General features: G+C 37.9%; 1 protein-coding gene across 2 annotated transcripts in view; it reads left to right on the top strand.

The window, feature by feature from the left end:
* Positions 1 to 27899, top strand: part of ADAMTS20 (ADAM metallopeptidase with thrombospondin type 1 motif 20) — a 283082-nt gene that overhangs the window by 119341 nt on the left and 135842 nt on the right. For both annotated transcript variants that reach the window (XM_057318850.1, XM_026502074.4), the window contains one exon: positions 8032 to 8194. In XM_057318850.1, coding sequence (XP_057174833.1) covers positions 8032 to 8194 — 163 coding nt within the window. The remainder of the gene's footprint in view (positions 1 to 8031; positions 8195 to 27899) is intronic.

Here is a 27899-nt window from a genome sequence, read left to right as displayed (position 1 = left end):
ATAAACTGTCAGAGTGTATAGTTATCAGGGCTTAATACCTCTATATTCAACTTTAAGCTTTGTGTTCATGGTCCTATGCTCTATCTTCTCATAATGTTAGCACTGTTGCTGAAGTAGAGGTCAGTATCTTAATGAGCTGAATTTTGGGTGTATATTTGTCAGGATGGCATGTATAAATTATACACAGGCTTTTCCCAACAACCCCTGTGCCTACTAGCCCTCTTCTCATATTACCCAGTGGGTTCCCTTCTTCCAAAGGCCCTCAGGGACTAACCCGACTGCCTAGACTGTTAACTTCACTGTTTCTTGGTGGGATTTGAAGCAATGCAGTCTTTTTGGTTGAAAGAAACCGTTTCCAGATGTCATAAAACCAGACATTGCATCTGGCTTATACAGTGTTCTCAAGCAGTAACTTGCAGTGGCGCTGTGTACTTTTTTGAAGTTTCTCATAACCATTCTGCAGCATGTCAGGCACTAATGCTCTGATAATTGAGTTGCTTTAGTGACTTCTTGTTCAGTTTCCATACGGTTATTTCCTATCTGTGTCTTTACTGGCTTTTGTCTATTCTAGGAAAGTTTTCTAAACTTCCTATTTGCCCACAACTAACACAGCCCCAGATCATTACATGTGCCATTCTGCATTCATAATCTTTTGTGGGAAAAATTCATAAGGACCTCTTAGTTATTCACATACTCCAAGTACTCCAATATGAAGGAGAATTTCTTATGCTTCTTAAAATTCTAGTCTTATTCTGAGCCCTCCAAGAAGCAGATGACAAGATGGGATTGTGTGTGCAAGCATTTTATTTAGAAGTGCTTCTGTCAGAGAAAACAGAGCGGTGAAATTTGAAACCGGGAGAACGAGAATGTTGGGGAGAGGCATCCAAGGCTGCTGGGGAGCCTAAGCAAGGTTCAGTGAAGCTTGCCCCAAGCCAAATTGGGCTGGGAGAAGAGTCTCCTGCCGAAGGAGGAGTACACCCTTAGTATTGTCATACTCCATTACTAAATGGGAGTAGCACTTGAGAGCGAGATGGCTGGGCTGCAAACAATGATGGATTTCAAACCCCAATAGCTGGGGCCCTTGGCCAATTATGCTTAGCATTCTCAAGGCCACCATATACTGACACCAGGCACACAAACATTTGAGGTCTGTTTGATGCTGTTGAGAGGAATATGGAAAATGCTGTGTGAACTTTGAGGAAGGAGTGTGGGCATTGAGACCTGTGCTGGAAATAGGACTTTTTTGTTTTGTTAAGATTTTATTTGAGCATAAGCAGGGGGAACAGCAGAGGGAGAAGGAGAAGGGAGAAGCAGGCTGATCAGGAAGCCTGATGTGGGGCTCGATCCCAGGACCCTGGGATCATGACCTGAGCCAAACGCAGACACTTAACCATCTGAGCCACCCAGGCACCCCTGGAAATAGGACTCTTAACTGGACTTACAGGGATGATTCCATGTGGATATGGAAAGTCAAAGGTTGCTTATGGCCCTGTGCAGCTGGAAAAGGGGGTGGGTTGGGAGGGGAGGATAAGGCAGAACTCATATTAAGGCCTGGACTCACCGTGAAAGAGTGAGGCTTGAGCTGGGATGGTGGGTTGGTTTCATGTGCTACGAGGGGCGTCCCCTAATGCATTACTGTGAAGGGTATGGGGGAGGCAGAGAGTCACTGAAAGGACCACCCTTTACTATACCATGGGTGGGGAAGAAGAGCTCCTTGAAATAAAGTGGTTGCAGCAGCAAAGGGGAAGAGTGGGTACCTATGGAAGATATGCTACTATAGACCGGAGGTTCTAAACTGGGGGCAGTTTTGTCCCTCGGGATTCTTGGTGCTATTTGGAGACCATTTTGGCAGTTACAATTGGGGGTGAGTATAGTGGATGCTCTTAACTTCTACTGGCTAGAGGACAGGGATGTTGCTAATACTCCCCCCGATACATAAAACAACCTCCTACACAAATACCTCAAAATGTTGGTGCTGGAGTTGAACAGCCTTGTAGAAGATACATTAGAATTTTGGACCCTAAAAGGAGATCAAAATGATTTTTGACTTAAATGACTGCATGATCCTGTGACCATTAACCAAGAAAGATAATGACAGAACAGGTGGCAAGTAAGAGATAATTCTAGAAACATGTGTTTGGTTCCAGAATAGGTTTATATATTATTCATAATACTTTGAGTTTATATTTACTTTGTCTAGAATGTCCTTTCTTTTAAACTCTTCATCCTTCAGCTCAATTTTAAAGCCTTTTCTTTTCCCTGGTCTTCTCTAGACAGAGCTGACTGGGCCTGCCTTTGTTTCACTCCTGGACAACTCCTTATACACCATATATTGAATTGTGGTTGTTCACACTTCTACCTTATTTATAGATTTTAAGTGTGGGGATGATTGTAACACCCAATACAGAACATAGAAATGCTTGATGAATGAGCTAAAGCAGCTTTTAATGTGCTAAGTAATTAGGTTAGTTCTTTACATCAGTCATGCAATGCAAGGAAATTATTTTAGCAATTTTAGTTGAAATACTTGGACATACTTTAAAAGAACTGTGCATCCGTTAAATCTTAAATATCTAAGTGGTGTCATTCATATGGGGGTATATTGCACCTTGTTATCCGAGGTTTTATTGTTTTGCTCATACTTCCTGTTTTCTATAAAACCTACTTAAGCTGTTCGATTCATACTACTATTCAGGGGAAGATTATTTTTCAACAAATACTCAGAAAGCATTTATTATATACTAGTCACTGTTAGATACTGGTGGTAAGGTAATGTCTTTATAAGAGCATTCAAATATTCATGAACTGTGAATGCTTTATTACCACAGTAATAGCATGAAGGCATACTGGCTCTTGACTACCTTAGTCCAAAAGTGACACTACTTCTATTCATGTTCTGATGCCTGGCTCTACCCAGATGCAAAGGGCTGGAAAAGGGAGGGGCAAGTCATAGGACCAGGAGGAAGAGAGAATAGGTACTGTCGATGACCACCAGTCTTTACCACAGGCTACCCTTTTATTCACCAAATGTCCATTTGTTCTCTTCCTACACATCATAGTAATCTTATGGACAAGGAGACAACCTCACAGAGGCACTGTCTTTATCCCCAGCCCTATAGTCAGCATGACTGCAACCCTAATTTTAAACTTCCTATAGAAAGAAGAGGCACCTATTAGTAACTGATTTATAGCAGTCTTGAACTTCTGTGGAGCGGCTGTGGAGACCTACTGCTTTGGCAAGAGAGTTCCTTGATTCCCTTCCTTTACTCTTTCTGGGAAGTCCAGTCCCCAAGACCCGTTTCTGCTCTCTGGGCAGGTCTTGCCCGTCCTCCTCCATGGCCACATCTAAGCTTCTGGGAGGATGCTGTCAGGTGGTGGGGGTGGGGACAGCTTTCAGGAATGCTGAGGTAATTGAGGGTCTATGGATTATGTTACAACTAAAGCAGTCAAGGCTTCTTTAGTCTAGGCCCATGGTTTCTTTGACAGCTTAATACCTCAAAAACTTAGTTGACTTCTTATGGCAGATCGAGTTTTGGTAATTGCTTCAAGTTTTCTGCAACAGTTGCCAAAGTCTAAAAGGCATTTATGGTAAATCTGAATGCAAAGAATATCTCCTGCTGAAAAGCAAAATATTGGATTCTCACCTCACTGAGCTCAATGGAAGTCCATCTGTACTAAAGAAGAACAAAGCCACAGTATATGGTAAACTTTAGGGAAAAATATAATGGGAGACATGAAAAAAGAATATTTGCCTAAATTGAAGAGTACGTATGTTAATTGTAAATCATAAGAAACTAGAAGAAAACATGCTATAAGTATGACATGGTCTGGCAGGTGTATGGCATGTGTCCTTCTAGATGTTACATATTTTCAAGTAACTTATAACATTTCAACAATCATGAATATATTTCCATTATACACCTACAAAGCAGTTCTGAATGATTTCTTACAAGTTCTTAATTGTTACAGTGATTTTAGGTTTTAGGTCTCCGGATACTTCAGTAAGAAGTTGGGAGAGACTGTCCTGAAAACCACTCCCTAAATCCCCAAGAACACTGACCATTCTCTCCACTTTTAGTGAGTTCCTATAACTTCAAAAACACCTCTATGCCTACAAGAAAGAAATATTACAAAATTTATTCCTTGTTATTGATGTTGCTGGGACACTACTTGCATCAGACTCCCTTGCCTACCTAAGGCTTAGGTGGGTGAGTTCAGAGTCCTTTTCTTGGTCCTTATAAGCAAGGATTGGTGAGAGTGATCTCTTTTCGGGGGGAAGTATAGGCAGTGCATTTTCTCTTTATTGCCTCCTCTCACTTTTATGCTGGAGATCTGGAGTTCTCCCCTGGAAAGGGGAATAAGGAATGCTGCTAGAGGAAAGCCTCCTCTTCTTGAAAACCTTAGAATTTTCTACTTCAGCCTCATGGAACCAACTAGGTTTTCTTCATATTGTTGATTCATTCAGTGCGTGCTTATGATAACACTATTTCCTAGGCTTGATCAGTAATGTTATAATGAACTGTCTGGGAGAAAAACCTTATGCGTCGAATGGAGGATCCCGAAGTAAAAACGAATCAGAGTTCATCTTCGTGATCTTTCATTACATAACCGTTACAGTCTGCCAAAGGGGAAAAGGGTGGCTGTAACGTCTGTGTTTGAGTGGAGAATTTTTTCATCCCATTTCAAAATCATTGATGTTTTAACACCTTGTCTTAGGAAGTTGGGTAGATTTATTTCTATTTTGTTCTATAAGTCATGGAATTGAGAGTCCGATACGAAGTCACTTGCCCAAGTTTCTGTGAGTGCGAACACAGGACTCCTGTTCAGGCTCCTATTATAAATAGCATTAAACTGATTCTCATTATATGACTTATGAATAACTACCACCATGAAGACTGGAACACTTAATTACCCCTGAAATTAAAGCCTAATTTTATTAATTGTTGAGAGCAATTTGTTACTAAAATTCTCAGTGGAGGCTCTAATTGCCTTAATCAGACATTATGTTCTGTAGTTGCCAATACTAATGTGATAACTGTAAACGATTTGCAAAAAGCGTCCAAATGGTTTATATATTCTACTTGTTTTTACTCTTTAATGAAATCTGAGTACATTATTGGTTGTGGCTACAGTACATGTGTTTGCCATGTATTTGGAAAAAAGTGTGTATAAATGCCACAATATGAAGTAACATTTTGGAAAAACAATTACATATATAAAAATACTCTAAACATAAAAATTTTGACCTATGAGAATAAATTGGAACCAGTTGTATGTATAATCACTTACTGCCTTTCAGTACAGCTTGGCAAATAGATCACTGCTCTAATAACTGGGAAACCCTTGCCCAAGTGAAACCTAGTTTTGCTGCTTTTAATAGTCCTCAAAAGAAAGTGTTTGGAATTTGATTGGCATTTCTCATGAATCAAATTGCAGTGGCCCTCTGCAGATAGGCAGGTTGCTAAAAATATGGCATGATCTAAATAGAATTCTATGAACCACCTGTTTTAAGTCTCCAATGTCTTACCAGGTTCCTTTCCAAGTTGGAAAAAAAAATGCATCCTTAAGACCCTTTAGGCAAAGCTCTAATACTTGAACAGAAAGTCCTCTGCAGTGGGGTGAATTATAGAAAAAATGATGGAAGTAACATAAGTTCTTCATTGATAAATACAGAGGAGTCACTTTGAAGACAAATAATTCTTGAATTAAGTATTCTAAAACATAAGGTTCTTGTTGAAGAAAAGCCTTTGAGTTATAAAGGCTATATTCTTAGCAGACTACAGTGTTCTAGCACAATGTAAAAAAGAGGTTCTGATAGACTCTGGATAGAGCTATTCTCACTGTCCATGTAGGAATTGAAGTTTGACCTTTGTGCAGTCTTACTGGAACGTTATGATAGAACTACCTCATTGTCAGATCTTAATACAAAAAGAGTATAAAAATTTCCAAGGTAAGTCTTCAGTATAGCTTGGGAAAAATAGTTTTGTATTCAAAGTAGGTCTGCAGATGCATTTAGATATATAATAAGCCACCTCATGTCTCTTGGTATCTTTTACCAAGATACTATCACATTTCCCTTCATGCTTTTTTAAAAAGGCGGAAAGCAATTTTTCCATCAGTTCATTTACTCAGGTTTCAAAAATAGTGTCTTTGTTACTTATAAGCATAATTGAAATTATTTTTTCTGGGAAGCCACAGGGAGGTGAATTTTTGTTATATATTGAAAATAAGTGATTTATAGTTATAGTTGGAAAACAGAAACTGGTAGAATTAGATATGCTAGAGCATAGGCCACTAGAAATAATTGGAGGTCTTTTTGTACACTACATGGAATGTTTATTCTTTGTAACCACAGGATATCCCACTGTATGGCTGTACCATAGTTTATGTAAATAGATGTGGTCAGTGGTCTTTGAATTGGGTCTGTTTGCAGTTTTAACATTTCTGGAGTCATTTTGGTAAATCCTATTTTACCAGAAAATTATCTGTGTCAAATTCTCCCTCACTGTATTTTTTTTGCTTTCCTCAGGCATTGGCATCTTGTAATCTTTCTCTTCCACCTGTCATACCATTGCTGTCACTATAAATCTGGTTCTGTTACCTCTCTTCAAGGTTCCAGCCTTTATCTTAGAACTGCAAGTACTTTTTTTTTTTGACCACCATATAACACACAATGTTACTAAGTTAAACGTCATAACTTTATTGTCTTTTTTTTTTTTTGTAAAGTTGACCCTTAGTCAATGTTATACGCCAACATCTGGCATGTGGCAGGCATGAGAGGCATGCAGAGAAGAGTCTAGGCAAAAGCTCCACTCTTGTGGTGCTTATTTTTAGTGGATAGCATCAGACAAAAAATGAGGTAGTGATAAGTGCTTTAAGAAAAATGAAACTGGGTGAAAGGGATAGATCTAGGAGGTAGGGTGACATTTTATATAGGGTGATGTATGTTGATCAGAAACCGGAAGTAAGTGCTAGAAGAGCTAGTGGGGGGAAGTGCTTGAGGCAGACGTTTAAGTACAAAGGTCCTGAGGCATTTCCTTGTTCTATTGAGGAATATCAGAGGCACCAGAGGCTCTAGAATGAGCTAAGGTGGAAGTGGGAGAAGTCACAATTGTTGGTCACCTGTGTGTTTAGAGGGACAGTGTGGCAGGGCACATCAGAACATTGCAGACTATTGTAAGGACTTTGGATTTTACTGGATGATTTTAGTCATGTTTGTTTTGAGTGACATGATCTAGACCCTAGAAATTACTATGACTCCTCCATAGAATCTAGACTAGAGGATTGTTGGTTTATAGAGGAAACAGAAGGTGAGGTTAGATCATGGATGTGGTAGTAAAACTTGGCAGAAGTGGTTGGATTTCAGTTATGTCTTGAAGGTTGAGCCATCAGGATTTACAGATGAATTGAATATGGGATGTTAGTGTGGGCACAAGAGCCCATTCTTGATTTCTCTAAGAACTTTCAGCCTAAACCATTGGAATAATGCTCTTGCCGTTTACTGACATAGGACCATTGAAGAAAGGCAGGTTTGGACTGAAAATAAGGTTTGTCTTTGGACATGTTTAGGGTGAGAATGCTACTAGTTATGTAAGTGGAGATGTTGAAAGGCAAGTTACATAATGGATTCTGGAATTCAGAAGGTAGGTCTTCGTGAAAACTCTTCAGTGGCTCTGCATTGCTTACCAATTCTAAATTGGTAGCATCACCTTTAAGATCTCTTATCTGACCCCAGACAACCTTAAGTCTTGTTTCCTCACTGCCTTATACAGACCAAGCCAAACAGGCTTTCTTATTACTAGAATGTTTGGTGTTGTTACCTATGCCATTGTTTATACCGGGAATGCCGGTCATCTCAACTCTGCCTATTAGAACACGTAAGAGCGTGAAGGGAACCACGGAAAGGAAATGTTCGGTGGATGACATTTAGTGAACAGACTTCTGAAAGTCCTGCTTTTGTGTGCTCTCTTTAACCTGTGGCACTGCATGCTTTCCCTTAGTGACCAAGTTAATTATTTTCTTTGTTTTCAGATGGGAACATTTAAAGCCCAGGACGGTGAATATTTCTTAGAACCTATAATGAAGGCAGATGGGAGCGAACATGAGGATGATCATAACAAACCACATCTCATATACAGACAGGAATTAAAGAGCAACTATTTTCTGCAATCTCACAAGCCTTGTGAAGTTTCAGGTAAACTACGAAGTAAAACTTTTTTGGTAGAATCATACTACTTAAATATTTCTGTAGGTGTTATAATTGACGTATCTTCCTTAAATATTGAAGTATGATATTTTAAACAAATTTTCTTGACCCATAAGGACCCATTAGAAATTAGTGTCTGTAGGCAATTTTGTGAACTAAATTTAGATCCAAAAAAGTATTCGGTATGAGATTTGTAGCAAATCACAAACTTTTTACTTCAATTGGTTAGTCACGCTAGTATGCTTTCTCTTAGGAGAATTTTAGATAATTGAACAAGTTACGTAACAATAACCTGTTGCTCAATTTTGTGCCCTTTCAATTTTATATATAAAAGAAACCCTTTTATAGTTGTCTCACTCTTGCGCAACATTGTTTTGAGGTTTATGTTGATGTGTGCAGAAGTTCATTCTTCATTGCTCTGCAGTACTGAGTACATTACAGTGCATCTATCCATTTTCCTATTAATCAACTTTGGGTTATTTGCAGTTTGTCCTTATAAACCATGCTGCGGTGAATTTTCTTGTCCCCATCTGCTGTTTGAGGTTCTCCCGAGTATACACATGGATAGTAGAGAATTCCACATTGTTTTGTAAACTCGTTTTCCACCAGCATGATGTATATTTTTGATTTTTCCTACAAAATTCAGACTAAAGATTTATAATGGATTAGAAGGTAGGAATCCTAGTTATCTATAAAGTATAAATCTGTTGCTAGTAAAATACTTGTGCACTGAAGTCCTAGTAAGAGTTGTGTCCATATATGTACATGAATCTTCATATCCTTGTCATTCTCTGAAGAATGGAGAAAGGCACCTGCAGTTATCATCAAAGTACAAAATCGAGACAAAGGAGTGGGATTAGAAAGGATTTATTTGAGATTGTAGGTGTCCATAAACTATAGTTCTAAACACTGCAATGCCATCTGTTTTGGGATATAATGATATGTAGGCCTTTGAAGGTTTTCTCTGGGAATGCACTTCTTAACCTTTGCTATTATAAGAGTGCCATTTTGGAGTGGTTCTCACTGTGTCTAAGGCCGTGTTTTAAATCTATTGACATAATAGATGCCTTTCTTATGCTTTTAATATGAGCATAAGGGTTTCATTTTTACGGCTTCAAAGAAAACACAAATGGGTACAGCTTCACAATAGAATTCTACAGAAGGCAGCTTATGCTTGTTCTGATCTACCATTCAGGAGCAGCTTGTTTAATGAATTGTTTAGCTTCTTAAGAAGAAAACCACCAAGTAGACACTCTGAATGCATAAATGTTTCACATAATGATATGCAGGGTTTTGCATTCACACTCAGTGTTCATTATCAGAAAGAGAATGGTACAAGAAAAGCCAGAGTCTTTTGTTTAAAAAATTTTTTATACTAAAGATTTATTATAAAACACAAAAAATAGAAAGCTATGGGATTTTGTTTTTTAATCACAATGTACTTTTCCACATTTAATTACTAAAACATTGAAGTCAGTATCCATTCTTTTCAATTCTTAAAGTCCCTCCATTTTTAAGTACAATTAACATATCTTTAATCACAAAGCAATCAATTAATGGCCTAAATAATTAGCTGCTAATCATCATTTTGTTAGTAAAAATGGAGAGTTGTGAATGTAATTAGTAAAATGTTATCAAAGGCTTTTTCTTCCCCAATTCACACATTATTCAGAAATACTTGCAGGACCTTATATTCTATAGGTGAACATTCATGAGAACCTCTTCAAATAGGTTGGCTCAAAGATTTAGCATCTGAACCAAAAATATTAAGTGGAAAAGGAAAAGTCATTTTTTCCATATATCTGTTGATCGTCTTAATTCATTATGACCCTAAAATGTTACAATTCATAGCAGTTTCAGCCTTGATGAATTAGGTTGTTTTCAACATCTGATTTCACCATGTGCCTTGAGGCCATTCGAATTGTATTTGGTAGCCAAACCTAGCTATTATGGATACCAGGCTCCCAGGTAGACCTCAGACATAGTCTAAGAAAAATTGAGTAGAATTGGCAAAACAGAAAACTCACAAAATGAGTGAACACCCCCCCCACACTCACTACCATCATCTACCCTAAAAAAACAAAACAAAAAAAAAACCCACAAAAAAACCCACTAAAACCTCAGAAAGGGAAGCTCTGAAACTTTTGGCAGGAATGAAAAATTTGGGTTTTAAGTGTAGTTATATAGCTTATCATACAAGGCGGAGCAGAACTGGTCTGTTTTCCAGTAAGCCCTGCTCCCTTTCTTCCACTGCTACTCTGTCCCTCTCATCTCCGTGTCATGGGGTTAGGAGCTTAAAACATTTGTTCTATTAAACAGGACTTGACATGAGTGAAAATGAAATGTCATTCAATGGGTTTTAGATGATGTTGGCCAGCTTTAAAGTTTCTGTGCTTTTCCTGTTTTTTTTTTTTTCCCCAAATTTATTCTTTCTTAGTCTTTGAGTCCCTGATATGTGCAAAGGATTGTACTGGGTAAGACTTGAGTGATTCTCTTCATTCAGGTTCTCAAAGCCCAGTGGGTGTAAAAGAACACAAGAACAGAAATCACAAAACAACCAAGGCTGCCCTGTGTTAGGCGCAATATTGTATGCAGCTCAAGGGGCTGAGAACAACTGCTCTGGGTTTTTACCAAGGAGGTGATACTTAAACCACTTAATCTCCATCATGAAGGCTTTATAAGCATTTTCTAAGCAAAATAAAAAGGGTGGTCTTAGAGGGGGACTTGCATTAAAAAGGTACCCAGGATTTGTTTTGATCGAGTATGGTGAAGTGACAGACATGGAGATAACTGCCTTTGAAAGCATTTACTTACAATTTGCAAGCGAAGAGGACATGCCCCATGACAAGCTATGTGGGGAAGCATCTGGGTTGGTCAGGAGGCAGAAAGGCGTGTGGGGAAAGCATTAGGCAAAAGGTTTTGTTTTTTTTTTTTTCACTAGTGGTGGGAAGTTGTTAGGTGGGAAGAGCCTCTGTTGGGCAGAAGGTAAAAATGATATTGGGGTTTGTAGTTGGAGGATTTTTAATGATTTTAGTGTGCCTGTGAGGATGAGTGTGCTGGCAGCTATAAGGTTTGCACTGTCTGGTCCTGTGGTTGGAGGTTAAATAATGAATTATTTAATCCGTACACATTAGAACGGGTCTATGGAGAAGAGGGGGAGTAGTGTCCTTATGCTCAGAGTCCTGACCTGTGTGGAGAAGAGCATGGGAGGTAGGGGAGGTGGGTCTCTGAAGGCACACTGATGCAGATCTGAAAGGACCATAGGATTTTGTAGGCCATCCTGGAGGCATTGAGGAGACTGAAGTTTTAAAGCCGAAACATCCTTTATCTTTTAAGGTATTGCTCAGTTGGCAGCTTTATTTTTAAGATAATTTCAGATTTGAATGAGAATAGACTGAAGGCCAAGGGACTGAATCAAAGCAGCATTCGAAGGTCAAGTACAGTGAACTTAAAAGAGTAAATTGAAGATGATTTCCTTAGAGGTTTTCCCTCAGCTTTGTGGTGGTAAAGCTTGTTCTGTGTGTAATCCGTGTAGATAATATTCCTGTGAACACATGAGAATTCTTGTAAATTTCATTGACATGCTGATTAAATCTTTAAATGGTCAATAACCTATCAGTTTGGGGGAATATGGACGTCTTTAGTGTCAGCAGGGGCCACAGTTGACTTAGGAAGCTGGGAGTCACAAAGCGTTCTGGCTTTGAGACCTTACCTTTCTGGGTCTTAGCCATTTACTACCTACTCTAGGTTAATTCCATGTTTCAGTAAAGGTCAAGTTTCCAGGTTTCTACCTTCAGTACCTCACAGCTATAGGGACCAGGCAGTTATAGGACATGAGAAAAGTGAGGTGTCATTAGAACACTGAGGTATCCACCAGGACATAGAGGCATGCTTCTGGCAAAAGGTACACGGCGAATAGAGACCAGTATTACCAGATCTTTTGTATTTTATAATTTGAAAATCTCTGATTTTTGTGTGAGGGGGTGGGGATGGGAAAGAAACAACAAGAGCTGCATTTGGCTGGTTAGCCACCTGTTTACAAAACCTTAACTTTCCAAGGTCTCTGACCATGGCCAGTATTTTGAGCTGATAAACTTGTTAATGGTGTTTTTAAGAGCTGAAGTTTCTAAATACATAAATAACTCCAGAGAACTCACTCTTCTGCCCACCCTTTACTAAAACTACTCTCAAAGATCACTTAGGACCTACTTGCCAAAAGCAATAATCTCACCATTAATTCATTTTTAGGGAATATTTCTCACTATTGATTTTTTTTTTTTTTTTTTTTAAGATTTGAGAGAGTACCCGAGTGGGGGGGGGGGCGGAGGGAGAGACTCTCAAGCCGATTTCCTGCTGAGCATAGAGCCTGATGCGGGGCTCAGTCCCACAACCCTGAGATCATGACCTGAGCTGAAATCTAGAGTTGGATGCTCAACCCACTGAGCCACCCAGGCGCCCCTGTTGATTGACTCTTAACGTAATTGTCATATACCTTTGGCTTCTCTGACCTAATTTGCTTCCATCTCGGGTTCTTAGCATTCTTCCCATTTCTCTCCCTGCTGGTTACTGCTCTTCTGTCCACGTTAAGTAATTTTTAAAAAGTGCTTTTCATGGCCACTGTCTTAGACCATTTTTAATAGTCTGCATGATTTTTTTTCTACTTCCCTAGTTAAAGGATACACCCTTTACATGTTAATTCCAGCTTGCTAAGATTAAATCTCAGGCCTGTGTTTGTCTGCTCTGCCTGCTTCGTTGGGTGTCTCAGTGGCACTTGCATCCAATACATCTACATCTTGAAGCCACCACTCTCCCCCACTTGCCTCTCCAAAGAAGCTTTTTTTTTTTTTTTTTTTTTTTTTGGTGGTGGGGAGGTCCAAATTTATCTAAATCCAACACCTGCTATAGTGGAAACTTAGCAAGTGTTACTTTTGGAAGTCCTATTATCTAGAGAAGTGTATTTGGATAACAAATATTTTACGTAGTTATTCTTCAGTCTTGTCAGTAATGTTCTCAAGTTAAATTTTGTCCCCAAAGAAAAATCCTAAATTGTGAAATTTGACACATTAGGGTTTGATATTGTGGCTCCTCTGCAATACAGCTGCCCAATACAGATTATGAAAAGTGCTCTTCATGGTCCTTTTACTGATCCTCACAGTAACTCTGAGCTACGATCGTTCTTACAGATGTGTTCTCTGAGGGGGAAAACCTAGTAGTGAGTGGTGTGACTGTCGTTCCACACACACAGGGTTCTTATTAGCGGACCTATTTTGCCAGTTGCATGCTCTGCCTGTATAAAGAAATTTACGTGTAGTAGTGTATTCCAAAGAGAAGAATTGATCTTCCATATATGATGCTTACTTTGTGTTAAGTCTGTGGCAGTGTCCCAGAGCTTTGAAATTCTGTTTTGCCTGGAATCTTATATCATCCAGTATTTCTAATGAGGTGGTTAATTCCCACATCGGGTGAATTGTGTGTAATGGGTAAATGAGGAAGGGAGTCAATATACTAGGAACGAGAGTCAGGTTAATTTTGAAAACCGAACACGGAAAGTAACTTGAATCCCTTACATTTTTAGGTGCAGTAACAACAGTTCTTTCTAGGAAGAACTACCTGTCTGCTCTTAGGAATAAAATTTGTCTAAATCTTTTCTTTATACAAGGATTATTTATACTATATCATTAAACTTGAAAAATTGGGTAGAAATGATTCATCGTCAGTTTTGAAGGCAAGGTTTTTTCCCTTGATGATTTCTCTGTGCTAGCTTGGAAATGAATAGGAGAGGATTATGAATCGTAAAGTATAAGAAAAGCTATCCTAATCCTAACTCTTAATTGGAGAAAAAGATCTGCCGGTGTCTTGAATATAATTATGTCAAACTACTTTAAATCAGTTACAATTTTATTTCCTTCCATAGTTTGTAAAATAAGAGCTTCTCATTTATTGCTAGTTGTTTTTTTGTTTTGTTTTTTTACTCCTGTCACCTTGCTCTGGTTCATGTAATTATCGAATCTGCTGAGGAGGGACAGACTATTAACCCTTTGAAATATACTGTGCATTTATTGTTCTGTTTTCCCCTTGTTAAGAACTTTTCCATCTTTGCTTTACGTTGGTGCACTTCCTGTTTTTGAAATTCCTAGGTAAGGTTTCTAGTCACTTTGCAACTTGGTAAAGTTCCTGTGAGTTTTCACTTGACAGCAGTGTAAGCCTCCACTGCTGGAATTGGATACATTTCCATTTACCCTCCTAGCCCTGCTTGCTCTTCAGTGATCTACCACCTTGTATGTCCTTTGGCTTGGTTCATATTTTGTCAGTCTTTATGCAATTTTCCTTAATCTTTTCCTTCCATACCATCTCCTCAAATTTATTTAAAAAAACCCCCAAAAAACAACAAAAAAACCAAACCCTTGCTTTAAGAGTTGATTTAAATACTTAAGGTGTTCATTTATACAAATAAAAATATGAGTAAAAAATGTGATTGGAGTCATTTTTAGGCCTGTCACTAATGGTATATTCTTAGACTCTGGCTTTACTGAAAATTGCTGTTAAATTGTTTCATAATTAGCATCTTAATTATTTTCTTGTGGTTAATATACCTGCTTACAATTTTGTAAGATTAAGAATGTGGTCTCTGGAATCTTGAGCTCTGGACTATCTCATAATTTAGGGGATATATTGTTCTGCATGTAATTAACACTGTCTTATATAACAAATTTAAGAACAATGTACCTCTCTTGTCCCACCTATTTTAAGATTGTTCCTTAAAGTAAAAGGGGCATTTTATTCCATATTTTTACATTCTTCACAGCCACTAATATGACATTAAGCATATAATAACTGCTGCACAAACAGATGAGAAATTTAGTACCAAAATAACCTCTCTGGTCAGTCAGGTGTGTGAGACAAGGTTCATTCAGAAGATGATTTGGGGCCTTATGTGAAGATGTAGTTCAGATGGGGAAGTCAGAGAAGGCTTACTTGAAAAAATAACTCCTTATCTGAGTCCCAAAAGCTGAGCAGAAATTGGTCAGGAGAAAGGAAGAGGGTGAAAAGTATTCCAGATGGAAGGAACAGCATGTACAAATGCCTGGAGAGGAGACAGTGCTTGAACCACTTAGGGAACTAAAAGCAGTAAAATGTGGGATGCCAGGAGATGGCAAGATGATGGGATGCTGGAGAGGGACAGAGGAGCAGGCTAATGAAGGTATCTGTAAGCCTTGTTAAGGGATTTGGGCTTTAACCACACCAATCCAGTGAGTATTGGTAGTCCTTTCCCCCCAGTAGTTCAAAACAAGGTCCTGGTATAGGGTCTGATTATCTTGTTTGACCTGACTTGGCCTGAACCAATTGCTGTTATTGGTAGCAGAGTATAATCAGCCAGACCCACCCTGCGTGTGGGGGTTAGGACGATACTACATAGGTTGAGTGGGGTGGGAGTGGGGGGTGCAGGGTTAGGTACCCAGATTGAAACTGGGGACTGTTAGAGGAAGAGATGCTGGGTAGAGAAAACGAGAATGTGCACCAACAGGTGAATAGTTGTGATTAGTGTTAGGAAAATTGAGGTACTTTGAGCACTACAAAAGGAGATGCCTAAAACATGGGAAGTACAGAATGAAGGATGTTCTTTTTTTTTTTATAATAATTTTTTTTATTATGTTAGTCCCCATACAGTACATCCCTGGTGAAGGATGTTCTTGACATCAGTAGATTAACAGCTAAACTTCATTTGTGCTGAGAAGTGGAATGGATAGAGGACTGAGATATTAGTAACATACGGGCCATGTAAAAGGACTGGTAACATTCCTTAGTGTTTAGAGTTTTAGGTTAATTCACTTTTCAACTGCTGTATCCAGTAATTCTGTATATATTCTGGCCAGTTGGGATTATTCACTTGGCTTTTTGGGACACACATTCCTCAGCATTTTATTTGGGGGATGGGGAAAATAGAAATCGGAAGGCCAAAGGTAATATTCAGGTTATGGTTTGCAGAATCTGATCTTGCAACAGCAAATAGAAATTTCTGAATTCTCCTTAGTATATCCTCTACCAGCCTCAGTTCATAGCATTCAGCTGGGAAGAAAATTGATGGTGTAGGGTCAGTAGTCTGCCCTTTGTCTCCCACCTCATGGTGGGCTGGGAGAAGGAAAACAAGAGGAGTGCAGGGGTAAGACATGTTCAGGTTTTCCCTGTTCCACGTGTATAAGTGAAGAAAAAAGCTGCTAAGGGGAGATTCTTGTTCTGCATTAATAACTCTGGAGGCTGAGGCCTCCACCTTGCCCCAACATGGATTTGTTTATTCATTTGTTCCTTCATTTGTAAAATATTTATTGAGTACCTCCTTAACTGAAGCTACAAAGGTGCTGGGGCCTGTTTAACATGTCCCATAACCAGCCTGTGCAAGTACGGGGAAGGAGGGAGGGTGTAGGAGATGAAGTCACAGTGGTAGTGGGAGGCTAGATTGAGTAGTTAATGGGTGGATCCAGGTTGTGGGGCCTGAAGACTAAACAGATGGTGGGGGGAGCTTTCAGAAAAATTATGAATGCAAAATCTCTAGGATTCGTTTCAAGGCCTTGGAAAGGGACTTCGTAAGTGAGAGGCCAGAAGTTTAAGCTGCTTTTGGTTCATGGTGAATCCACCCCAACACATAGGACATTGTAAATCACAGTAAGGATTTTGGCTTTAATATGGAAGGGATTTTGAACAGAAGAGGGCATTGATCAGCCTACATTTTAAAGGGATCACATAGATTGTTAAATGGAGAAAAGACCAACAGAACGAGGGAAAAGCAAGGAGGGGTAGCATACTGCAGTATTCATGGTGAGCAATGAGGAGGTCTTGAATTTAGATGTAGCCATAACGTTAGAAGTAGCCACATGCAATATATGTTCTGAGGGTCAAGCTGACAGCCGGCGGGGAGGTGAGTGTTAAGAGTAAGAATGGTCAGATCATTCTAAGTTGTTTTTTTTTTTTTAATTTTTGCCTGAGCAAATGGAAGGATAGAGTTTTCATTTACTGAGCATGGGGAAGGCTGTGGGAACTACAGGTTTGGGAAGGAATATCAGGAGGTTTTTTATTTTATTTTATTTCATTTTTTATTTTGGGTTTGAGCTGTCAATTACATGTCCAGAGGGAGACAAGTCAAGTAGGCAATAGAAGATAAGTTGGAAGATTGGTAAGTGGGTCTGGGCTTGAAATAACAGGAATTAGAATATTGTCCTATATTCTAAGGCTGTATGAAATCATACTGGGAGTAGAATACAGAAAAAGTCCAAGAACTGAACTGTGGGGCATGCCAATGTTTAGCACTTGGAGAGGTGAGGATTAGACTAGGAAAATTTAAGAGAAGAGGCCAGGAAGATAGTAAGAGGACAGGAATGTGTGCCCCAAAGCCATGTGAAGACTTCTCAAAAAGGTAGGACAGATTAATTGGCTAAATGGTAGGAATTCAAAGGATATGAAGATTTGGAACTGATTATTGAATTTTGCAAAGTAGAGGTGATTGGTGACCTCAAATGTGCTAATTGAAATGGGTTCAAGAATCTTGACGTGAATAAAACTTAAGTATTGGGAGGAGACTTAGATGAATTATAGGCTGCCTTTGTTGGGAACTAATCCTGTTGTAAAAACCTTCATTAAAAAAAGTCCTATATTAAACTTTGGGATGTAGCATTAAATCTATCTGAAAATAAGAGCTCCATCTGTCAGTTTTAAATCTATAACTTTTGTCAAAATCCCAAGATAGTCGACTTAAAAAAAAAAAAAAACTATGGAAAGCAATAGTAAATAAAACTTTATTTTGTTAAAGTTAACACATACTTCATAGGAACTTTAAAAATGTATCACATTTTTTCAGAAAAGTGTCCCTGTATGTGGATTTATTTTGGACTTCTGTTGGTCTATTCATTGTGCTACAATCATACTAAAAAAACCAAACAAAAAAATAAACTCTAAGTTCTGAAATGTGGTAGAAGAACCCCTTGACTTGGTCAAGATTGTCTTGGTTATTTACCCTTTGCATTTACATATGAATTTTAGAATCAGGTTGTTGGTTTCTGCAAAAGGAAAAAAGAATTTTGGATTTTATTGATCAAGAGATCAGTTTGGTGAAGCGATATCTTTATAGTTTGTCTTCTAACCCATCAATATGGTATATCCTCTATTTCCCACATAATAGTTTATACATCTTTATAGAGGTGTCTTTTTGTTACTGGGTATTGGATGAGATTTTTTATTGTAAGTGGTATAATTTTTAAAATTTCTTTTTTTTTCTACATAAAAATGCAGGCAATTTTTATGTTGATTTTAATATTCAGCAACTTTGATCATATATTCTAACAGCTTATCTGTTGATGCTTTTGGATTTGTACATGAACAATCATGTAGACAGCTATTTCCAATCTTTCAACCTTTTATTTCTTTTATTGCACTGGCTGGGATTTCTAGAACAAAGTTGACTACACATGGCAATAATGAAAATCCTTGCCTCATCATCAACTTTAGAAGGAAAGCTTTCAACATTTTCTCACATGTGCAATGCCTGGAAGTTCCCTACATTTCTAGCTTAAGAATTTTTATTATGAATGGTTGTTGAAATTTATCAAAACTGTTTCCCTCTGCATAGACCAAGGTGAACATATATTTTTCTTCTTCAGATAATTGATTTTTTTAAAAAGATTTTTATTTTTTAGATCGTATGCACAAGTGTGAGCAGGGGGAGGGACAGAGGCAGACACTCAGAGGGAGAGGATCTCAAGCAGACTCCATGCTGAGTGTGGAGTTCCATGCAGGCTCAATCCCACAACCGTGAGCCGAAGGCAAGAGTCTGATGCTTAACCGACCCAGCCAGCCAGATGCCCCCAGATAATTGATTTTCAAATGGCAAGTCCACTTTGTTTTTTACCAGACTGAGTTTGGTAATTTCTTTAGAATTTCTGTGTGTTCATGAGTCAATTTGGTTTGTAACTTTTCCTTTGCTTTGAAAGCAAGAAGATGGCTTATTGAAGGGAATGATTACAATGAGGGACCATGGTATGTGAGCCATATAAGGATGTCATCATTTTTGTTTTGTTCACTTAATATTATAGATCTGACTAAAGTGAAAATAACTCAATAGACTTGTGGAGGGCAATAAATGTAAATTTTTCTATCAATAGTTTTAGATTACTAGTCAACCATATAGCTCATTTTACAGTTTTCCTTTGGTCTACCAAACACGATTTAATTGCAAATGCTTAGTGAAGTACATTTTAATCTTTGGCTCTCTACTGCTTGCCCATGTGATAATTCCTCATGAAAAGGAAGTAAAGACTTTAATTATTTGCAATTAGAATCCGATTCAGTATTGCTGCCCTATTTAAAGACCTGGAGACATGAGATTGGGCTGCTCTCACAATGAGTACAAATGCAGGGGAAACTGCACAAACATGGTCCATGCTCTTGGCTGGTCCCTGCCTGTGTTCTAGTCTTTGTGAAAATCATTACTGCTGGAGTAAGAGTTGGGCCCATTGCCAGGTCAGGCGACAGATACACTGTTTCATGTGGAGAATATCCAGACCTTTGGACCTACCCCAAGAAGGCTGCTTTCTTGGGCTTTCCTTTCTTGGAAGAGAGCCAGAAAACTGAGGGGATAAAACTCCCTCATTGTAGACTGCAGACTAACAGGTCACAATTTTCTTTGCATATACATAAATATACCTAGATGTTAAATTAACATCCTGATGTCAAGATTGACAAAAACATTCTTTTTAAAAACACCGTGATTGATTAAATTCTGAGATGTACCATAAAATACCGATTTGAAAATAAGAATTCAGTTTATCAATGACTTCAGAAGTTTATTTTTTCCCTATGTATCTCAAACCAAAATTAGTGGACTTAATAAAAGCTGACAAAAGCAATATGAATAAGAGTTAATTCTGTAATACAGATATTAAGTACTACTACGATGTCAGTTTTAATTTTTCACATTTTGTAATCAGTGATTGGCGTTAATTAGACCTAAGTTTTTTAATGTTAAAATTACTTTGAAAAATATTAATTGTGTTTTCTTTTTAAAGACTCTTAAGCAAATATCAAAGATTAAAAGAATATTTCACATGAGAATTCTATTTTTCAGTCAAAAGCTATTTCAGGAATGACAGATTTAGGAGGAATAAATTATAATGGCCAGAGTAGCAGTCGACAAAAATGAGTTAAAGTTTAAGGTTAGATTACCTTTTAGATTTTTATTAGTTATAACTTTATTATCAAAAAAAAAATTCAAGGCAAATAGGGAATACTAATATTTTTAACAAGTTAGTACTAGCGTGGAAAAACAGTATTACACCAACACTTGAATTGTGATAGAGCAAATAGAGGTTATAATATTTGCAAATGCCCACTTTAACTGCATTTTGGAAGATATTAGAATAATTAATACTTAAAATGACCTCATTGCATTTTTGGAATGATTCCACAGGCACGATGCAGTCTGTCCAATAATGTGGGAAATCTTGTAGTTCTGAAACAACTCCTCTAGTTAATGAGTTATGTGTTAAATCATGGTAAGTGGTGGAGTGGCTGGGTGGCTCAGTCAGTTAACCGTCTGAGTCTTGATTTCAGCTCAGGTCATGATCTCCGGGTCCTGAGGTTGAGCTCTGCATCAGGCTCAATGTTGGGTGTGGAGCCTGCTTGGGATTCTCTCCCTCTTCTTCTACCCCTCCCTGCCCCAACCCACACACCCTCTCTCTCTCTGGGTGGAAAAAAAAAATGGTAAGTGGATATGGATTAGAATTGGATTGCCATGAAGGCTCATTTGAAGGTAGGAAGGTAAGATAAATAAGGTAGAATTCTGTATAGTTGTCAGTTTTATTAGTGTTTTGCTATATTATAACTTCAGCCACACTTGCAAAGAAAAACATCCTAGAGATCAATGTTTAACATGAATTCTGAATAAGTGATTTTTCTTCAAAGAGTGAAATGTTGCATTTTATTTGCATCTTCAGATGCTAGAGTATAAATTTAACTTCTAGGATTTTCAAACATCCCTTCAAGAAGTCATAGAGTAGGAGTTTAGAATATCATATTGGCATGTGTATAGTTGTCCCTCTAAATTCTTACACTTGTGTCCGTTGGCTAATTTATCTTAGTCTCACTTTGCTTAGAATTTCTGATAAGGGACAGGATTTGAAGTTGTGGAAAGAGCACTTCATAAAGTGCAAAGGGTTACACAGTTTTTCTATACCCTTCGAGTGTAAAGATTGGAATGCCAAAAGCTTGAAAGAGACTGCCAGTGCATGTTCCTTTCCAGGAAAAATAATCCTAAAGGTTTTGAATTTATGAATGAATGTGTGCGTGTTTTCAACTCCTGATCTGTGTAAGGATTCTTGATTCACCTTGTTAAGGAAACCTGTCTTCTGCATCTTTGGAGTGAACTCATGGGGCGGCCTCTTGAGAATGTAGGTGAAGAAAGGGTATTTACTGTAATGCTTGACTTGTGTGCTCTTTGTCCTATCAGCCCACATAGCAGAAGGAACTAGAATTTCTTGCTGGATGTAGGATTAATGGGAATAATTTGGGGGGTTTCCAGTGTTCTTTTTTCTTTCAGGGCCTCTAGAGTGAAAGGACAGTACTGGATCTGTCCCAAGTCTGTACACGGTAGAGCTGAATGACTTTATATTCAAATCTTGGCTCAGCTCTGATTCTGTAATTCAAGAAGCACTAGACCCCATATTTTCATGAATATGACTAGCTACTTCCTCTTTTAGTTCTGTAGGAGACAGCATTTTCCGTTATGACCCTGGTTACTAAATTCTTAACATTCTACGCATATTACCACATATGACCTTTAGAAGAGTCATGTGATCTGGAATTCTAATGTAATAATTGATATTGAGGAAATCTGAATTCATTTCTTTGTTATGCCACTTAGTTGGTGGCTACTGAAATTGCGTGTAACCTGTGTCACATGTCTGTTTTAAAATGTGCACTATAATAGAAACTGATTCAGGGATGCAATGAGGACTAGTGATGTAATGATTCTTTTATGTTTCAAGTTTCAGCCGGTCATGGGCAAGTCCATAATCTGCACATTTATTACTAGTAGGTGGGGTTCTAATTAACTGGGGAACCTCTTTGAAATAAAGCTTTATAAAATACTTCATAAGCTATGTGCCATAATTCTATAAGGGTGGTGGTCATTTCTAAAATTGACAAATCATGGGGACTATAGATTTTCGTTAAGTCTTTGTAGTGACTATAATGTTTTAAAAAATGTTCCAGAATTTTATTTTATTACCAGTTACCTGAATAGTTGACTTTAACCTTCCTGTTGCCTCCTTTCTTCACATATAAAATGAGGATACTAATAGCATCTACCTTACAAAATTAATAATAAAGGAGATAGCTTATGTGAAGTATACCAGTATCTGGTACATGGTAAATTACTTAAGTGCTTTTACGTTTATTATTGTTTATAGTAGTATTAATAACACAACTCCAGAACATGGCATAATAAGACATATAATCCAGAAAAGTTTAAATCCTGAGGAAATAAGTTAGATTTCACAATATCTGATATTATCACTATTTTAGGGCACACATGGTTCTTTGAACTGGAAGCCCTGTTGGCCATTTAACAAGTGGTTTAAATGCTGACAATCCAGAATAAGCTTCATTTGATTTTGTACTCATTTTCAAAATAGTTACATGCTATTGGAGAAGTATAAAATTTGTTCATGTGGTCAAATACAAAGCATTAGTATCAGTTCTAACCTATGTGGAAACCAGAGTATTTTACTTGCTGTCAGGAAAATCAAAAGCAATCTCTCCATCTTTGAATCGCTGCTGTTGTACATCAAAATTAGAATTACTCATACCCTCAATTTCTGCTCTTAAAACTTTTGTCCCTCAGTGTGTTCCTTTCTTCCCTTTCTCTCCCAATTTTCTTCTTTTTTTTTTTTTTAAAGATTTTATTTATTTATTTGACAGAGATAGAGACAGCCAGCGAGAGAGGGAACACAAGCAAGAGGGAGTGGGAGAGGAAGAAGCAGGCTCATAGCGGAGGAGCCTGATGTGGGGCTCGATCCCATAACGCCGGGATCACACCCTGAGCTGAAGGCAGATGCTTAACCGCTGTGCCACCCAGGCGCCCCTCTCTCCCAATTTTCTATTCATCCTTTTCCCTAATTTTCCTCTCCATGAACATTTGTTGAGCACTTACAAAAGGCATAACCCATTGCCCAACAGTGTTCATAGTATTTAAAGAGTTCATAGCTCGCGGGTAGTGTTGGTATGACAGCATTGCTTAGTGGTGGGCTGTGGGGAAGGGCTTGGACTTATGGTCAGTGTAGATCAGTGCTAATTTCTTGAGATAAAAGGGATGCTCCTGAAAATGAATTTTTGGGATGTGAATGAAGGATGAAGGGGGGTGGGACAGGGATTGAAGATGGTGGGGCCATTTTGGAGACTTGGTTTAATTTTGCATTCATGATTCTAATATTCTAAGTTGCGAAGGACCTGAAAGAGTTGAGAGACCTGGACACTTTTGACAGTAGGAAGAAAACAAGGAAAATTTTGAAAGAGAAATGGCAAAACTTGGTGACCATATACAAAGGATAAAAGGACAGGAAGAACTCAATGGTAGTGCATGGTTTAGCGTGAGTTCCGCATATTAGGAAGTTATTACTCCTATTAATAGAGCAGAACTGGGAATAGGAAAAGAAAATGAATTTAATTTTATATAATCTGAGTATGAAGTGCCAGTAGGATGTTCATGTAGAATTATGGGTTTCTAGTTACATTAACAGTAAATTCTTTAGAAGTTTATATTAGGGACTATTTTCAACAATTTCCTTACATTCTATAATACATATACTGTTAAGTGTTATATTTACAGATGAAATTAAATATTTTATGTTCTAGTGGGCAGATTATCCATTGCATGATGTTCCTTATTTGATGGGTATGATTTGCTCTAAATTATTTTTGGGTCCTAATACATGTGCTATTAATAAAGGATGGCACATCATTTTAGCATTTGACTTGGAGCATAAATAAAGACAAGCATTTCATAAAGATGATGTAATTGACAAATGAGCTTTGAATAATGCCCATTTGGATATTTGGAAAGGTCATTTTATCATTTGTTACACTGCTTGATATGAATATCAAAATGCAATGAGATTAAATGTTTAGCCTGTAAAAGTTATAGATGCTGTTTTTAAAAACATGGGTAACTAAAAAATTACAATAATAAAACAAGTTTATTGTAATAGTTTAATGGACACGGAGATATTAAAGAATTAAATAGGTCTATCCACCTTCTAGTTCCCCTCCAATACTGCCAATGTTAAAACTTTGAGGTGTATAGTTACATACCTTTTTGGCTCATTATATAAATTTTTATGGCTAAATACTTGTATCCTTGGAAGTTTCTATAAAAATAAGATCATACTGTACACATCACTGATACTTAAATTTTTTTTGCTTAAAAACACATGGACGGGGGCACCTGGGTGGCACAGCGGTTAAGCGTCTGCCTTCGGCTCAGGGCGTGATCCCGGCGTTACGGGATCGAGCCCCACATCAGGCTCCTCCGCTATGAGCCTGCTTCTTCCTCTCCCACTCCCCCTGCTTGTGTTCCCTCTCTTACTGGCTGTCTCTATCTCTGTCGAATAAATAAATAAAATCTTTAAAAACAAAACAAAACAAAACAAAACACATGGACATCCTATACCAGACACACAGAACTAATTCATTTTTTAACAACCTATTAACATTTCATTCAGTTGGGGCGCCTGGGTGGCTCAGTTGTTAAGCACCTGCCTTGGCTCAGGGCGTGATCCCAGAGTCCTGGGATCGAGCCCCACGTCGGGCTCCCTGCTCCACTGGGAGCCTGCTTCTTCCTCTCCCACTCCCCCTGCTTGTGTTCCCTCTCTCACTGGCTGTCTCTCTCTTTGTCAAATAAGTGAATAAAATCTTTGAAAAACAAACAAAAAATTTCATTCAGTTATTCCTGTGTTGAGGTTGTTAGCTTGAAAAGTCTTAAATTGAGTCTTTTGGGATTTTAGTTATAAAAGCCATTTATCTGCAAAATAAAAACTAAACTTTCTTCCTAATATTCATACTGTATATTTCATTTTATTGTCTTACTGTGTTAGGTAGCATTACCAAAACAATAGTACATGGTAGTAGTGAGAGATGTCATATTTTAATAGCTATTAGTTTGGTATGTTACTATTTAAGAATTTAATTAAAGAACTGGGGCACCTTGGTGGCTTAGTCAGTTGGATGTCTGCCTTCGGCTCAGGTCATGATCCCAGGGTCCTAGGATAGAGTCCCTCATCGGGGTCCCTGCTCAGTAGGTAGTCTGCTTCTCCCTCTGCCTGCCGCTCTCCCTGCTTGTGCACATGCACACTTTCTCAAATCTTTAAAAAAAAAAAAAATATATATATATATATATAATTAAAAAAATATATGAATCAACATGAAATGCAGGACTAGGACAGCAACGCATATGCAGCCGCATAATTCCCCTCCTACCTACCCTCCCATTTTGTCCACCTGCCTCCCCTCACCTGAGGCACCCATCATTTTAAATCCCATGTATGTCACTATCTTGCTTTCTGTGTATCCATATGTATTTACAAAAGTGTGTAGTTCATAAACCACCAAGAAGTAGGTTCTACTTAATTTTTCTCACTTCTTAAACATAGTGACAAGATGCACTCATACTGTTGTGTGTTAATGGAGTATGAAATTATATTTCTTCTGAATTCAATTATTTTGACAAAGTATAGAACATTCCCATTTCATTTACTATAGAAATTAGACTTTTGAGACCTCTAATGCTGTACTTGTTAGATTCTGGCCTTTTTCCTTTAACCTTCATTGTCAAACTATCTTTTAGTGGTTAAAACCACTGACTCTGGAGTCAGTCCCAGAATTTGAGTCCCGGATGTGCTATTTAACATACGACTGGGTTTTATTAACCCAATTCTATGAAACTTTTGTTTTTGTTGGGTAAATCTAAACTGTTCACTGCTGTTATGGTAAATGGTCTATTTAGTTTTGTTCCTTTTGTTTAATTTGCAGTTCCATCCGTGATCAACTGCGGTTGTGAGTTTTTTAATCTCCATGTTGCATATTCCTCATCTGTAATATGGAATTGACAATACCTATCTCGCGGTGCTGTTTAAGTGAATTAATATAAGTAAATTTACCAGAAGTACACTTGACTGACAGTAAGCAGTAGGTGTTAGGTATTGTTCATATTTTATATTGATGTTCTGATTCTTTTTTCACATTTCCTTACTTATGGTGACTTTTAAAAATTAACCCCTCCCTTTAAAATTGGAAGTTCTGGCTGTTTCTTTGGTAATGTGCTTATTTTTAGTAGTTATATATACACTTATGTCTGGTATTTAAAAGTAAACAATAATTTTATCTCTCTTGCACTAAGCAATAGGACGTATCCTAGTTCCCTCCTGCCCTACTGAGTTTCCCAAGTTGAATATGCCAGTTTTCAGTGTCATCAGCAGGATATGGGAGGTTCAGGTGCCCCACGTTATATTACCATAACTTGTTGTTGCCAGTATCTTTCATTTTAGCCTTTTTGTTGGGGGGGGGGGATATAATGTTTCATTGTATTTTAATTTGCATTTTAATAATTATCAATTTTGGGGACATGTATTGCCTTTGGATTTTGTCTCTTTTGAGGTATTTAGGTCTCCCTTATTTTTCTTTTTTGTTGATTGAGGATTTAACTATGTAATACGTATGAAAGCTCTTTGTTTATATATACTGCAAATATCTTCTTCCATAATGGTGTTTTTTAGTGAACACAAGTTCAGTCTTGATTTAATCAAATGAATAGTCTTTATGCTTAGTATTGTGTGTGTCCTAAGGAATCCTTTTTAAAATTTTAACCCAGATTGTGAGGATATTTTGTTGCAGCATCTTCTAAGAACCTTATGAAGCTTGTTTTCCTTTTTGCAGTTCTTAGAGTTTTGGAAAAAGTAGTGCTCTTTTTAAAAAATATTTAGTGGTAAAGCCATTTGAGGTTGGATTTTTTGGGAAAGATTGATTAGGACTCAATTTCTATTTACGTAAAAAATTTTTTTAAAGATTTTGAGACAAAGGGAGAGATTGAGATAGCATGAGTGGTGGGGAGGGGCAGAGGGAGAGGGAGAAGCAGACTTCATCTCAGAACTCTAAGATTATAACCTAGGTAGAAGACAGATACTTAACCGACTGAGCCACCCCGGCACCCCAGGACTCAATTTTTAAAGTTATGTGGTTCGTTAGGCTTTTTAGTTCTCTATGGGTCAGTTTGGGTAAGTTGTATTTTTCCAGGAATGTTCTAGAAAACATTTCTAAATTTGTTTCCATCAAGTTGATTGTAATAAATATTTGTTTATGTCTATGGGATCTTGATACAGGCTATTTTTTCCTTTTTAAAATACTCTAGGGGACGCCTGGGTGGCTCAGTCGTTAAGCGTCTGCCTTCGGCTCAGGGTGTGATCCAGGTGTTATGGGATCGAGCCCCACATCGGGCTCCTCCGCTGGGAGCCTGCTTCTTCCTCTCCCACTCCCCCTGCTTGTGTTCCCTCTCTCGCTGGCTGTCTCTCTGTTAAATGAATAAATAAAAAATCTTTAAAAAAAATAATAAAAAATAAAATACTCCAGAATCGTTTTGTTCTAGGGACCCCCCCCCCCC

The sequence above is a fragment of the Ursus arctos genome, unplaced genomic scaffold, assembly GCF_023065955.2.
Source record: "Ursus arctos isolate Adak ecotype North America unplaced genomic scaffold, UrsArc2.0 scaffold_26, whole genome shotgun sequence".
NCBI classification, from domain to species: Eukaryota; Metazoa; Chordata; class Mammalia; order Carnivora; family Ursidae; genus Ursus; species Ursus arctos.
The sequence above is the reverse complement of the archived record's forward strand: the minus strand, read 5'-3'. Positions and strand labels throughout refer to the sequence as shown.